The sequence below is a fragment of the Mandrillus leucophaeus genome, unplaced genomic scaffold, assembly GCF_000951045.1.
Source record: "Mandrillus leucophaeus isolate KB7577 unplaced genomic scaffold, Mleu.le_1.0 Scaffold616, whole genome shotgun sequence".
Classification (NCBI taxonomy): Eukaryota; Metazoa; Chordata; class Mammalia; order Primates; family Cercopithecidae; genus Mandrillus; species Mandrillus leucophaeus.
Window position 1 is genome coordinate 1,740,725 of NW_012106653.1, and position 16,791 is coordinate 1,757,515.

General features: G+C 37.8%; 1 protein-coding gene across 7 annotated transcripts in view; it reads left to right on the plus strand.

Moving 5' to 3' along the window:
- EYA1 (EYA transcriptional coactivator and phosphatase 1) overlaps positions 1 to 16,791 on the plus strand; it is a 346,385-nt gene that overhangs the window by 292,383 nt on the left and 37,211 nt on the right. For all 7 annotated transcript variants that reach the window (XM_012000091.1, XM_012000093.1, XM_012000094.1 and 4 more), the window contains one exon: positions 5,995 to 6,084. In XM_012000091.1, coding sequence (XP_011855481.1) covers positions 5,995 to 6,084 — 90 coding nt within the window. The remainder of the gene's footprint in view (positions 1 to 5,994; positions 6,085 to 16,791) is intronic.

The following is a 16,791-nucleotide window of genomic DNA, read 5'->3' on the forward strand; positions in this document are numbered from 1 at the left end:
TTCACTGACAACACTAACAGCTAATGAAAGGTAAAATTTAGTATTTTCTTCTTTTCTTCACTGGAATTATTTGAAATATTCTCTATTTATTGCTTTTCATTCATTTATTCCTCCACCAAATTTTGGGAAACCTTTTATGACATGCATTGTATTGGGTACCAAGGATATAGAGATAAGTATATAGGGATAGGAAAAACCAAAGAGTCATAGCCTAAAGCTTAAAATGTTGTTTAAAGGCTGTAAAGAGAGAAAAATCTAATTGAACAAAACATTCTACGCGAAATAGAAACAAAGCCTCCCATTATGTTTTTTCAGAGGGTTGATACCCTCTTTTTGATTCTGCAAATAAGAGTTTCATACTAAAACTAAAAAGAAAGAAAATCATAACTCTGAATCTAAAAAACGGAAGGAGGAAGATACAGGGATAAACCTCTGGTCTGCCGAGACAGGAACACATAGAGCTGTGGTACCAGCAACCGGGGAGCCCAGCCAACAAGAATCAGGGAGGTGGAGCTGCAGAACTGGGAAAGGCGCCCGGCGGGGAGCACTGCCTGCAGGGATGGAGATGTGAGTGTACAGGCTCCATCTGAGACCACGGTCTATGAACCTGTGTGGACAGATCCTTTGTCCCAGTTTAGACCTCTGCCTAGTTGTGTTTTGAGGAAAGGATTTCATGATCAAGACAACAGTTTGAAAAATCAGAAACAGCCCACCTTGTATATATAAGCAAAAGTTAGACATGTACAGGTCTTTTGCACTCATTAAAGCATTTGGATATTTTTTGAAAGAGATGAGAGGCTGGAATGAGGGTAGCAACAACCTAGAAATAGACCCCAGTGAAGGAGACCATACCAAATATCCACAAAAGACACAAGCTAAGGGAAAAAAAAAAAAAAAAAAAAAAAAAGCAAGAAAGCAAAGAACAATGGCAATGACAATAAGGGAGGCTGGAATTCCGGGTCCAATAACAGGATGTTGAAACTGATTCAATGTGGAGCTAAAAAGAGGTGACTAGGAAAATGCCAAGGTCTGGGTTGGTATGCCATTCCGCTAAAGAATGAATACAGTAGGTTTCCAGAGGAAGTGTGATGAATCCAACTTGCCACACATTGAGTTTCAGGTGCTTTATGGGACATCTAAGTAGAAATGACCAATAAGTAATTGATATATGAGCCTCCAGTTGAGATCTAAGATCTGACAGAGAGGAGTGGGTGGTGGTTGAAGCCATCAGTGTGCTTGAGTCCACAAGGTGATCTGAATAGAATGAGAGATGGAAGGATAAGAATAAAGTTCTAGGAACCAACGTCATTGATATGGTTTGGCTGTGTCCCCACCCAAATCTAATTTTGAATTGTAGCTCCCATAATTCCCATGTGTCATGGGAGGGACCCAGTGGGATCCTGATAATTGAATCATGGGGATGATTACCTCCATGCTGTTCTCATGACAGTGAGTTCTCACAAGATCTAATGGTGTTGTAAGGGGCTTTTCCCTGCATTTACTCTGCACTTCTCCTTGCTGCCACCATTTAAAGAAGGATGTGTTTGCTTCCCCTTCTGCCATGATTGTAGGTTTCCTGAGGCCTCCCCAGCCATGCTGAACTGTGAGTTACTTAAACCTCCTTTCTTTATAAATGACCCAATCTTGGGTATGTCTTTATTAGCAGCATGAATGAACTGATACAGACATTTAACAAGCAGATGATGTATACATAGATTCTAGGAAAATGCCCATAAAAGATTGCTGTCATAGAGGAGAAATGTCAAGAAGAGAGTAAACAGCAGTGGCACATGCCACAGAAGGGCCATGCTTTGAAAAGAATGAGAACATTTGGCAATGAGATTGACTTAAAATGAGATGTTACTTTGAAGTGGAGGCTAAGCTCTAAATAATTTTTTGAAAGTGATATAACAAAAAATGGTGCTTTGGAAGAAGCCCTTTTAGAACTGCAGCTCTGGAATTTGTTATTGCAAGAAAATTATGTATTATAAAAATAGTAAGATTAAACCAAAGACCTGGGGATTTTAACATCTCAGTTTTGGTTTAAGAACGTGTTTTTTTCCTTGTTCTTAATATGCCAAAATAAGCCATCAAGCCACGAGTTATTTATTAACTGTTCAGCATTAGCTTTTTTCACATTTGACTTGTACTTGTATGAGACGTGTTTAGAAATTTTAACAGTGTTAACATATTAGCTATTATAATAGGAAAATAAAATCTAACCTCGATGTGAGAACTCCAGTTGCTAGAATATGTAAGCAATTCCATGAGCAGAATTATCTATCTGTCCTTCTGCTAGTTTCCTCTTGGGTAAAACACTTAGGCTGAGATGGCTTTGCACTCTGCTTGCTGGATCATCACGCACAAATCACAACCCTCTAGGAACTCAGTGCGCCTGTTTCTAAAGTCAAAGAGTAGGTGTTTTCTAAAGGTCTGCCTTTCAAACTGTAGATTGGGACAGGGCTGTGAAATGGACAGTGTCACAGTATATCCACACAGTGAACAATATCTTGCTTTGGCAAACATATTTCAGCTGTGTGTGCGTGCACATAAGAGAGATTCTTAGATCCCAAAGTTAATTTTGTTTTATACTGTGCATTGTGGTTCAAAGATGTCTGAAAAACACAGCTCTCAACTAGAACCCCGTTCCTATTCTAAAATTATCTTATTCCACTTAGCTGCCAGACTGTTCTCTTGGTGTAGTAAATGTTTCAAAACAATTCTTGGAGTGGCAGGTATAAAAACTGTTGAGAAATGACAGCTAATAACAAAAGAGAATAACATTAAGAGGTAAATAAGACCAACATCTGTGTTGTATTTTACCACTAGACTGAACAAGCCTTTAAAATTTATTAGTATTCTGACTAGCAAGTCATTACTGTAATTTATGAAGAAAAGTTAAAGTATGCTATATATTAACGAACAATAGAATAATTCTTTCAATGGTCATATAAATAAGCAACCATATCAAGGAGAAAGAATACTTTTTCAAAAGTAACAATACTATGGCACATATATTTTAGAATTGGCAATTAAATAAATGTGGTCAGACTCCATCCTTGCCACATAAAAAGATTCATTGACATGGTTATGAGACAAGTCAGGGTATTTTTATTGGCCTGAGCTAGAGGGAATAAACACCTTAGTCAGGTGTTTTGTTTTAGACACATCTGTTTGAGCTTCCCCTACAGGTTAATTCCACTGTAGGGTCTATTTGAGCATTTGCTTTTCCCAGCATGCCTACTGATACTTAAACTCCTTGTGAGTGAACAATTTCTCATAAATCCACGAGCAAATGAGTTAAGTTTTTCTTTACAGTAATTTGTAAACTGTATTCAATTCTTCTAAAACCTATGAAATTTCATAGATTTCAGGTGTATTAAAAAGGGACAATTTAAGAACGCTGAGGAGTATGAATCATCACACACAAAATTTGAGGGAATCGTTTTCCTTTGTCCCTCCCAGCAGAACTCTTGGACACTCAGCCTCTGCGTCTTTATTTCCTCTCTGCCTTCTTATCAGCCCTGAGGTGTTTGCTTTTCTCCTTTGCCGATCTAACCCCTGAAGTTTGGCAATACTGTGTCCTTTGTCTCCCTTCCACTGTCAGTCAGCTGGCAGAAAAGGCACAGGCAGGAGAGGAACTGAGGTGAGTGAATTACACCATCCTGCCGTGTTTCACGTACTCTGTTCCTCCTCTAGGGCTGCTGGAAGGTAGAACTTGGGCCATGCTGGAGAGGTGGGGGCAGTGCTTAAGGGGATGGGAGGTACTCTAGGGATGTGGATAGTGCTGGATGGGTGTGAGTAGTGCTAAGGGGGTGAGAGGTGCTAAAGGGATGTGGGCTGTGCCAAGAGGGTGGGAGGTGCTGGAGGAATGTGGGAGGTGCTGGAGGGATGTGGGAGGTGCTGGAGGGATGCAGGTGGTACCAAGACAGTGGGAAGTACCGGAGAGATGTGGGAGGTGCTGAAGGGATGTGGGCAGTGCCAAGAGCGTGGAAAGTACTGGAGGGATGTGGCAGGTGCTAGAAGGGTATGGGCGGTGCCAAGAGGGTGGGAAGTGCTGGAGGAGTGTGGGAGGTGCTGGAGGGGTGTGGACAGTGCTAGGGGTGGGCGGTGCTGGAGGAATAGCCAGATTGGGTTGGGTTGACCTCCAGGCTACAGCAGATAGGCCCCTGGCAGGTGCCCAGTGAGGCTCCGCTCCCATCCCCCACCCTTTCCAGCTCCTGCTCTCTCCTAAGTGTACAAACATGTACAATTCCGACAAATGAAAGACTAGATGTTTTTTATTAGCCTATGTGAGAATATTGTGTTTGCCATCTTGCTCTTGGATTTATTAGGTGAACAAACCAGGCTCGATGAGAGGATGACACCTAAGTGGGAAAGCAAAGGCAGGAGTCTAGGCCTCCTCTCCCACCACTTCTTGCCACTTCCCAAACTCATAGGCATGACAGATGTTAAAGAATAGGGGTAACACACAGGCACGTCTCAATATTGGAAATGAAGTCAGTGTGTTCAGAAAACAAGGTAGATAGTGTACAAAGTTGACATTGGGCAGTATTGAATCATAAGAGTCTTTTCTTTGGATTGTATGTTCTTGAGTCTAAGACTCAAAGGCACATGACACACATGTCATGACACTGGCACATCTGCCCAGTGGGGCTTGTCTGAAGGCAGTTTCTCTACTTACAATCCCCCTGGTTACATGATGATGCAAGGAGATGCCATACTTATTCCAAAGGTTTGCTGTGACAATAAAATAGTATATCATAAATTATTGTTCTTTGGAAAAATTGAAAATGGCATACATACGAAAGTTGGTATTATTAATAGAATGCCAATAAACCCTTCAAAATCTCATTTTATAGCCTTGTATACTTCCTGGAAATGTTATCTTTCATCACTTAGTATACAGGATCTTCAGCCATGAATCATGTTGCTTCTTGGATTTGATAGACAGTAAATACAGGATAAAAACTCCAAATACCTGCATATCCCCCAAGTTCATCTCAATGCCAGTAGATACCATCAGGATCTGGCTTGTAGGGAGAGGCTGACTACTCGCTGCTAGTGTCCAACACTTGAAGTTTTAGATAGAAGCCACTGTGCGCTGTGGAATGTAACACTGCCCTCTGAGTATGGCACGGGCTGTTTGATGCCCGGACAGTGTCATGTGAATCTTAAGATCAGCTCCCTGAGCTGGACAGTGCCTCATGGGGTCAGAGTGGCCATCACTTCCTGCTTTGAGTATAACTTAAAATTGACAGGTTGAATAAATACAAATAATGACACAGTTATCTGGAGTAAAATTACTATCTATTATCCTTCTGAAATTAACCTATAGTGCTGGGCTGTCCAATCTTTTGGCTTCCCTGGAAGCCACACTGGAAGAAGAAGAATTGTTTGAGGCAACACATAAAATACACTAACACTAATGATAGCTGATGAGCTGAAAAGAAAAGAAAAAATCATCACTTAAAACATAGTGTTTTAAGAAAAGTTTATGAATTTGTGTTAGGCTGCATTCAAAGCCATACTGGGCCACATGCAGGCTGCAGGTTGGGCAAGCTTGCTATAGTGTATCTATTTTCTGATATTTGTGACAGGGCACTTAGATGCTCTTAATGGATGGTGGCATAACATAAGCAGTGGTTTCTTGATTCACTGAACTTTTTGCTCCTGAAATAGACATATAAAGTTGAATTTCCTTTATTTTGTATGTCTAAGTAACCCTAGATTTTATATTTCTAAAAGGTAAATGAGTTTTTTCTTTGGTATATAAAGCACCAACAACATTTGGGGCTCTTTTTGTAAAATAAGTCCCTGAAGTTTGCCCACAGAATAAGTCATGCACACTAAAATAAGCAGCTATTGCCCAAGTCTCTCTCTGTGTCTCTTGCTTTCAGCCTCTCCCCCAGTGCCTGCTTCCTCTTAATGAGACACTCTATTTCATGTAACCTGAAGTATACATGTTCTTGACCTGTCATATTCTTCTCTTAGGATCCACCCACTTCAGTTTCCCTTGGACTGCGAATGGAAGAAATGATTTTCAACTTGGCAGACACACATTTATTTTTTAATGACTTAGAAGTAAGTTCAAATTTTTAATACATATTTTTGCATGTCTGAAAATAGGTGATTGGTTTTAAAATAATGATGGGATATTATTTTTTAAATATATAATTGGAATAGTGAGACAGAGGTTTGTTGGTTATATGGCAATGTATTTTGCCTTCATGGGATTTCTGTTTTGCTTTACTTTGGCTGTTGATTTTCAGAGTTAGATCCTACATGACCAGTAGTAAAGATTAAAATTTGATATCAAGAATCTTAAACTTTGTTGATTATCAGAAGCTACGTATTTCTCAGTTACATAATCACCACTAAGATATGTCCAACAGAATTCATAACACTCGCATATGTTATGTCAAACTCTTATTGTATTAGGTCTGATGCTTTACTTTCTGGCTGATCCAATTGGTAGGAAAATGTTTTAGTCTGGCCCTTGCTGTTTGGGTTGCCAGGATTGCTTGTGTCACATTGCTGTTAATTTTATTGGTCCATTATGATTTCAGGGCAGACTCTTATAAGATGGCTAACTAAACTGTTACGGGCACTGACAAACACAATGGTCTTGGTGAGCAGCATTCTTAAGAATAGAGAATATTGTTTTTCATATCTCCATTATGAGAAAACATGACTATAACTACATTTCGTTCTCTTCTTAATAGAGACAGTTGTTTATTTAAATCCCGCTGTTAAGCAAGCTTGTGGTAGGGCTGCCAACAGGCATTAATCATCAAGTAGTTGTTTTGTTAGATTTATAAATGTATGTTATTTCAGACAGGAGAAGAATCTGAAAGATTCAAATAGAACTTTTACTGATCAAAGTTAATTGGCAGCAATTGGCCTTTAAATATTTCCTGATGTTTCCCTTTTCAAAATCAAGCAAAATGCACCTTATTTAATAGATGAGCCAAAATCACTTGAAAAATGCCAGTGTGTGACAGAACTTAAATGCGGTTTGTTCAACATCTGTCCTGTATTTTGATTTCTTTTCATCTGCAATGAAACTACTCAAAGACGAATTGGCAACTTCCAGTGCAATAAAGTTATTAAATATGCTTTATTTTTTCTATTCCTTAGTGAAAAATTTATTTTACACTTAAGGGTAAAATACAAAATTTTTTTGCAATTTAAAGTGTTTTACTCAAGAAGAAATTACATGTAAGACATTACTGCTTTTTTAAGGTAGAAATATTCCCATTGAGTGACAAGTTTAGAATCGCCTTTAGAAATGCATAATTATCATACTTATTTTCAAAAGCTGTTTCTGATTGATAATTGTATTTCACTTTATGAGACAGCAGCACAAAAAATTCCACATTTTACTAGTATGTTAAAAAATGCCTTTCCTACTTTTCTATTTGTTTCTAAAGATAGAGTAGACTGATATTTTTGTCCTAGGTACAACCTTGTTACGTTTATTGATGTTAATAGGTGTTAATAGCAAACATCAAGAAGAAATTTGCAGTAATTTCCTATTGTTTTAAAACTCTGTACCTTCTTAAAAATGCCAAAACTTGGCTGGGCACGGTGGCTCACGCCGATAATCCCAGCACTTTGTGAGGCCGAGGTGATTGGATCCCCTGAGATTGGGAGTTCGAGACCACCCTGACCAACATGGAGACACCCCCATCTCTATTAAAAATATAAAATTAGCTGGATGTGGTGGTGCATGCCTGTAATCCCTGCTACTCAGGAGGCTGAGGCAGGAGAATCATTTGAACCCGGGAGGCAGAGGTTGTGGTGAGCCGAGATCACGCCATTGCACTCCAGCCTGGGCAACAAGAGCGAAACTCTGTCTCAAAGGAAAAAACAAAACAAAACAAAAAAACAGTGCCAAGACTTGGTTATACAGTGCCAATATTAGGTGGTGAAAAGTGAGATGTTAGGCAGTCATAGCTTGTTATAATATAGACCAAAAAACTTCCAAACTCAGTTTCAATGTAGTATAACCAGATTTTTCTTTATTGATATTATTTACACTGATTTTATAGAGACTGAAATACTACTCAAACAAATATATTAAAAGCTCTAGGTTTTTAGGGTATAGGAGATGCATTTTTTCTGTAAACCTAAATTTCAAAAGAAAAAGAAAAACCAGCAGTCTATGAAGTTACTGAAATATCAGATTCTATTTTTGGCATGAGGACTATTCCTTACTAGAGGTAAAATAGAAAAGAGAATGAAGGTGTAATTCAACCAAATATATAAAACAATCATGGAAAAATGTTTAAGCTTGTAGTCTTACAAAAGTTGATTTTACGTTAGGATTTTAACAGAAGTATAAATGAAAGATTCATTTACTCTGTCTTTGGAAATTGTTTACTTGCCCTAGATTTGCACAATATTTAAAAAAATAAATTGGTTTCTTACTCATTTCAATCTTTTATTTTATTTTATTTTTGAGACAGGGTCTTGCTCTGTCTTCCAGGTTGGAGTGCAGTGGCGCCATCCCAGCTCACTGCAGCCTGTGCCTCCCAGGTTCAAGCAATTCAGCCTCAGCATCCCAAGTAGCTGGGATTACAGATACATGCCACCATGCCTGGCTAATTTTTGTACTTTTAGTAGAAATGGGGTTTTCTCATGTTGGCCAGGCTGGTCTCAAACTCCTGACCTCAGGTGACCCACCTGCCTCGGCCACCCAAAGCACTGGGATTACAGGCATGAGCCACCACTCCCAGGCCAATCTTTTATTTTATATTTTTGAAATTCAACAAACCTGGGACTGGTTATTGCAAATATGTTTTCTTCAAAATAAAAAGTAAAATTATTTTCTGGCAGAAAAAAAGTGTAGTGGCATAATGCTCCTAAGAACACCAGAATTATCTCATCAGGGAGAAGTGATGTGGTAATGCCTGATTTCACACTCCAACCAGCAATGGATAGTGGTGGGGACATGAATATTTTAATATATTTAAGTTACATGTTTTTAGCTTTTTAAAGTCTATAACAAAAGTAATTTCAAGGAGCTTAATAGTCTCTTGGTTAGCTTGAAGTATGATGCCTGAACTCTAATTGTTGACTTTTGGTCTTATTTTCTTCTACATCTTAACTTTTGCCAGCTATCTCTTGGTATAATTTGGTTAGTTCACTCCTTGGCCTAATAAGACATTCTGACTAATGAAATACACCCCCTGTGTGAGGGGCTTTCAGTAATACTTGTCATATTATCAATCAATGTGCTTGCTTAAAATGGTTATTAGGATATGATTTAGAAGATTTAAGGTATAATTTTTGAAGTACTTTAGAAATATCTTAATGGAACTCTAAGAACTAAGTTAATCCGTTTTAGTTTCATAAATCTTGTTTGTCATCTAACTTAGTGACTTTTTTAATTTAAAAAAATCACAATTTATATTCTGTTGACACTCCAGAAAAAAAATGGAGAAAAAAATGTTTTCTGTACCATAAAAAATGTTTGACATATGAAGGAACTTGAGTGACAAGGAGACATAATTATCTTAGGAAATAATATTTTCCCCCCCAGAGAAGTGTTTCGACTTTAGTTCCGTAGTGTACGTCTGGCTTTCCTATTTCTAAGTCTGACTAACGTCCTGCATATCATTTTACAAAAAAACTCTCCATGTGCAATACGATGATGCCTATATGGAAGTCATTTTTTATGAATGACAGTATGGAACTGGAGGTTTTTCCAGCTTCTTTAGTAAAGTATGACTCTTTCTGACTGGTTGGAGAAAGAGTTCTTTCTGTTAGCTTTTCATTGAAAGGCAACCTTCAAACAGAGTGAGGAAAGGCCTTCAGCACATGATAATATTTCAGTTTAACCTGCTGCTGGTCAGTTCTCCTGCTGGATTTTTCCACAGTTAGAAGAAAATATTTTATGAAGATGGATACAAGTCTAAATAAAAATAATGCTTTAAGTTCATGTTGAATTTTCTTTTTCTGTCTGGGGTTAAGGAATATGATTTCACTGGCTTAATGGTTGTCATCCTAACCGGTGTTGACATAGTGGCCTTTAAGAGTCAGCAGGAACCAGATCACTGGTCTCAGGTCACCCGTTACCCTTGAAGAGTGAGGATTGGGAAGAGTGGGAACCCTCCTCTCTTGTCTGTGAGATGGTGGCACATGAAGCTATTGCACATACCACGCTCACCCCGTTAGTAGCACAGCTGTTCTGAACCACCCTCTCTACTCTTTCAGTGCATTGTTCAGTTGGAGCAGACCAGGGCATTCTTTGTGTCAAGATTTACAACATGAATATTCCTGTTCTTTCTGGGCTCTTCAATATGTAGACTCCTAGCCTAGGTCTGATATTTGAACACCTATATTTGTAGCTCCTTGTTTTCACGCTTTCTTTTGGAAAAAAAAAAAAAAAAGACCTGGGACAGAAAGTTCTGGTCCCACTAGAGTATGAGTTTGATGAGTCAGGGGCCAAGGAGAGGAGCTTGTGGATGGTCTTTAGGTAACAGCATCATGTAAAAGGAGAAATCTACAATGGTGTTTCTTGTAAAGCAAAGAGATTATCCCTTGGTTTAATTCAGTCTTTAAAGCTGCAATAATATTTTCTTACTTTAAAACTTAGGTTATCATCTATAAATTATTTAAATATGTCTTATTTATAAGTTTATTTTAGCTAGGAAAAAAATTCTTACTGTAAAATATCAGTTATGCCAATGTTTATGAAACTTCGATTTTAAGTAAAGCACTTGGTACTGACATACTGTTTGTGCTTCCAAAAAGTGTGGAATATTTAAACCAATTCAGAAGTCGATTTCTCAAGTTGGGAAAACATAACTCACTTAGGAAGTCCTTTATAAATAAAGAAGAAACTCTGATGCCCTATGTTCAGCTTTTGTGTGGATGCTAGAGCTCTGGGTCTCTGCTGCCAAAGGATCTCACAGGTGCTTGCAAGGAAGATGCTGTAGGTCTTTGCTGCTTCCAAACCCCTCCACAAGCCAAGAGTAGCCATATGAAAGGGTATGAGCATATGGATAATTACAGTCCAAACCTAAGTGTCCCTATATATGTGTACACACATATGGAATGCCACATGTCATTTTCAGCCCTGTACATAGACTGGCGTACTTGGTGATTTTCTCCTGATAAGTTCAGCAAACATAAAGGACTACATTTTTTAAATCCTGGTAAACACCACTTGTAACACTCAGAATGTTGCCTTATATATGTTGGCCATTAAATGGATATGCTTTAGACCAAATTGTTATGTGTTGTCTTAGACTAGAATACCAATTTTTGTTTCCTTCTTCATAGAAGATAATAGAGTTGACTTTGCCTTCCTGTGTTTTCAGGTAGGTTGCTTGACCTTGTCCATTTCCTTAGTTGACAAGAGTAACATCAAAACCCTCAGTTTAGGGTGAGGAGGACAAAATAAGTTTTTTAAGCAACAAGTGATTATTAGTCATAATAAATGTGTATTGAGTTTAGCTGCATTGTAACTGATGGCCAAAAAGAAACAATGCCCGTATTTTATTATTACTAATGAATAATTTTTGTTGCTCTTCTTATTTCTTTATCATTTCTTACAAGATTTTTATTTTATCTGAAGTTAAAAATAGAAATATAAAAGTATATTTAAAGACTTCCTTAATTCTGATGTTCATCAGAGCATTGTCTTAAAGTGTAGCTATTTAACACAGTAGAAGATAATATACTGTAAATAAATGTATACTGTGAATACTTTATATTCTACTGATAGCAAACATTGTACTTAGCAGTAAAGTAATGGAACCAAATTGTCATTATGAGTAAAAACAAGAATGCCCTCTGTCATTACTATTATTCAGCAGTATTCTAGGAATTTTGGACAGTACAATAAGACACAAGCTTTACTTAATGAAAGAGATTCAAATTATTTTTGTAGATAATTTGATATGTAGAAGACTGAAGAAAATCAACTAGAATATTCTTAGAATTGACAATAGGCTTCAGAAAAATGAAAAAAATACAGAATTCAAAAATCAAAGTGATTTGAAGTTTTAGTTATAAAATAGCGGTAGTTACTAAAACACAAAAAAAATATCATAAAAGGAAATTTAGGAAGAAACCTTATAAGAAGTATTTTTGAGGAATATATGAATAAAGCTGTGACATCTTACTGAGAGATATAAAGGGAGATTTGAATAAATGAGATGTTCTTTCTCATTTTTGTAATATGAAAACATTGTTCTAAGTTCTATTTGAAAGGATAAGTAGGCAAAAATACCTAGCAATTTTTGACAAAACATGGGAAATGAATGTCTGACTCAACCAATTATTAAAACGTTTTATAATTCTACAATAGTGTGAAGAATTAAGCGGCCTAATGTTGACATTGGACTAAGTATGGGAGAAGAAATAAATAGCTCAGGCACAGACCCAACTTAAAGAAAAATTTTGTATGTTTTAAATAAAACCAAGCAAATTAATAGTGAAGTAATAGATTATTCAGCTTATATGCTAAAATAGGTAAACAGTTAAAAGATGAAAGAATGAAACACAAGAAGAATATGTAGGTAAATCAAAAGATTAAATCAAATTCTGGCTGGGCATGGTGGCTCACGCCTGTAATCCCAGCACTTTGGGAGGCCAAGGTGGGTGGATCACGAGGTCAGGTGATCGAGACCATCCTGGCTAACAGAGTGAAACCCCCGTCTCTACTAAAAATACAAAACAAAATTGGCCAGGTGTGGTGGCGAGCTCTTGTAGTCCCAGCCACTTGGGAAGCTGAGGCAGGAGAATGACGTGAACCCGGGAGCCGGAGCTTGCAGTGAGCCGAGATCGTGCCACTGCACTCCAGCTTGGGTAGACAAGGCGAGACTCCATCTCAAAATCAATCAGTCAATCAATCAAAATCTTTGGATGGCCATTTGGAAATAAGTTATTGAGATCCTGTAAAAGGTTAATACCATTTGTACCAATTATACATCTAGGACTTTTTACTAATCAGAGATAAAGGCAATAAACATTTCTAACTTAGGAAATTCATCATGTTTTGTTTCTTCATCTGGCTGTTAGTTATACTCATGCATTTAGTTTATAGAAATTCATTGAGCTGTAATATTTGTTTAATAAAAAGTTAATTTTAAAAAACTAATATTTGAGGAATATATACACATATTGTTGGCTCACAATTCTGTTATAAAATGTATGCCCTATGTATAATATATTCACTACTAGTTTCTCTAGCACAGGACCTGGCCCATAACAGGACCCAGTAAATATATATGGAATAAATAATAGAAATATATGTTGACTGTCTTATGGAAATATAAATTCTAGAAGTTTAGCATTGATTGTTTGTGGAATTTGGGGGTTTATTTTTTATTTATTTATACTTTTCTGTATGTCCCAAATTCTGTAAAGCATATACTTATTTCTTCGGTAGTCAGAGACAAACAAATACTATTTTTAAAAGCTACAGATAATATTAAAGACAAAACTGAGCAAAACATAATGAATCAAAGAACTAAGATTATTGCAATTCATTCAGAAATACATAAAGAAATAGCTCAACAGAAGAAATGAGCAAAAACCACCAACAGATAGTTCACAAGAGAAAGGCATTCAAATTATCAAGCTACAGATGAAAAATGTTGGATTTCACTTGTAGTAATCAATCAGGGCAGATCACGAGGTCAGGAGTTAAGAGACCAGCCTGGCCATCATGGTGAGACCCCATCTCTACTAAAAATACAAAAATTAGTTGGGCATGGTGGCGTGCACCTGTAATCCCCAGCTACTTGGGAGGCTGAGGCAGGAGAATCCCTTGAACCCGGGAGGCAGAGGTTGCAGTGAGCCGAGATCATGCCACTGCACTCCAGACAGACAGTGACAGAGTGAAACTCCATCTCAAAAAAAAGAAAAGAAATGTCAAGTCAGACAGCCTCTTGAGCATCAAATTGGCAAAAGTTTAAAATAAATAATATGTTCTACAATGCAGTAAGATGAAAACTTGTGTATATTGCTGTTAAGGATATAAATGGATACAAGTTTTCAGAAAAGCAGTTTCATGATATGTATTCAGAACTCTGATGTGCTGATCCTTTTACTCAAAATTCCACTTTTAGCATCATTTCTAAGAAAATAGAATTACAGACAGATAATTAAGATAATAGCAATAAGCATTTGTCAAACACTTGCCCTATATCTTTTACATACATTATTCCATTTAATAGCATGATATCTCTACTATAGTAATACTATTAATGTCTTAATTTTATGGAGAAGCCAGGAGAAGCTTAGGATAGGTCAAACAAAACTTGTCTAAGGTCACACAACTACAGAGTGGCAGATTCTAGCTCAGGTCTGACACTTTCCAGAAATCCACTCAACCCCACAATATACCCACCCCCCATGGTGTTTTTTACCACTACAATAGAGAAATATTTTAAATATCCAGTAACAGATTAAAAATGAAATAAATTACAATACATCCTTATAAAAATTGTTTTAAGACAGTTTATTGTATATAGGGAAGGTATTCATGGTCGATTTCAAGTTTTAACAATTAGCTCTAAGATACAGTCGAGCCTATTCAACATGTCATACTTCTTCAGCATGTATGGCATATTTAAAAAGTGTAAAATTCGGCCAGGTGCTGTGGCTCATGCCTTTATCTCAGCACTTAGGGAGGCTTGGGCAGGCAGATCACTTGAGATCAGGAGTTTGAAACCAGTCTGGCCAACGCAGTGAAACCCCATCTCTACTAAAAATACAAAAATTAGCTGGGCATGATGGCGTGCACCTATAATCCCAGGTACTCGGGAGGCTGAGGCTGGAGAGTCAAACCCAGAAGGTGGAGGTTGCAGTGAGCCAAGATTGTGCCACTGCGCTTCAGCCTGAGTGACAGAGACGATTTCAAAAAAATAAATTACAATAAAATAAAAAGTGTAAAATTTGTATTCAACATGTATGGCATATTAAAGAAAAACTGGAAGGGAATAGATTTTTTAAAAGCCACTGCGATATAATTTCAAGTTTAAAAGTGATCAGTCTACAAAATGAATGATAGTATGTAATCCGGATTTAATGTCTATGACATATTAAAGGTCATATTTACAAGTTGCCAGTGGTTATTTCTGGGTGATGGTGCTATAAATGCCGTATCTCTGTGATGTTTCAGAACCGAGATGCTATAGCATCCAGTAGTCTCTTTATACTTTGTCATTTCTTTCCGTCATTCAATATTCAATACCTATTTATTGAATAACTATTAAGTACCTAGGCACAGTTCTAAATACTGGGGATACAGCAATGACTTTATTAAGGACATTCTCCTTACGGAATTAGTACTGTGGAAGAGAAGTACGAAATAAACAGTATGTAAATAAAATACTTTCAGGCAGAGGTAAGTGCTATGAAGCAAATCAAGCAGTACTGACTAAGGGATGAATTGGAGTGGGGCATTGTTAGCTGAGATGATCAGGAAGAGATGTCTCTGAGCAGGTAACATTTGTCAAGAAGGGAGAAGCTGGGAGGGAAGCAACTGCAAGGATATGGTAGGAAGTCATCTGGGGAGGAGAATAGTAGGAATGAGTTTCACTCCTTCAGGAAGTGAAAGATGCCCAGTGTGGCTGACACAGAGTAACTAGGGAAGAGTGGCAGGGTCCCGATGATGAAGGGTCTTGTAGACCATGGTAAAGAATTTTTTTTTTTCTAATTGCAGTGAGAAGCCATTGGAGAGTTTTAAGCATGGACGTGATAGAATAGTGTTTACACCTTTAAAACATCAGTCTGGTTATCAAATGGAATGGGGGCAAGAGTGAAACCAATGAGACCAATTAAGAGACTGTCTCAGCCAGCCTAGGGGACATTAACTTGGGGCTGAGGATGTAGCAGTCTGGACGTGGTGAGAAGTCACAGGACTTACAGTATCCTTTGATGGAAATATGGGCAGAATTTGCTAAGGGACCAAACATAGGTGGGGAGGGAAAGCAGAATCAAGGATGAACACTAGGTTTTGCCTTGAGCACTGGAAAGGTGATCACACTTCTGAAGAAGAGTGTGTTGGGGGGTGGCTGGGGAGGAGTTGGATTCAAGCATCCTGTATTGAGTGTATTAAGTATGAAATACATAGTCAACATCCAAGTCAAGAGATGACATATAAGCAGGTAGACATATAGGTTTAGATCTCAGAGGAGAGAGACAAATTTGAAGGTATAGTTTCAGGAGTCCTGACGTCATAAAACTAGGTGGCACAGGGGAAGGAATGAAAAATTGAGAAGAGGGCCTGAGATTGAGCATTTTGGCACCAACAATTAGAAATAGGACCAAGAAGAAGAACTTAGAAGACAGAATTGTAGAGAGAATTCTACAAGGTAGGTGGAAAAGTATGAGCTATCACAGAAACCTGGAGAATAGAGTTCCAAGAGGAGGGAATGACACACTCCTGCGTCAAATGTGGCCAAAGTCAAGGAAGATGAGGACGGAGAAGTGACCGACTGTTAGACTGGGTGAGAATGTTGGCTGTTAATGACCCTGATAAGCACCACATCAATGAAATGGAAGAAATCAGCCAGATGGGAATGGGTTGAGAAGAGGGTAGGGGCTGACAGTGAAGACAGAAAGGATCAAGAATTCCCACAGAGACAGACACAAAGAGATGGTCTATGGTGTGTGGAGGGCATCATGGGATCAAGGGAAGGTGGTTTCATTTTTAAATAAAAGATATTTAGGCATGTCTGGATGTCAGTGAGAATGATTCCATAGGAAGGAAAATACATGTGGTATGGCAAGGAGAATGACTATAGGAGTGAAGTCCTTGGATAGCAA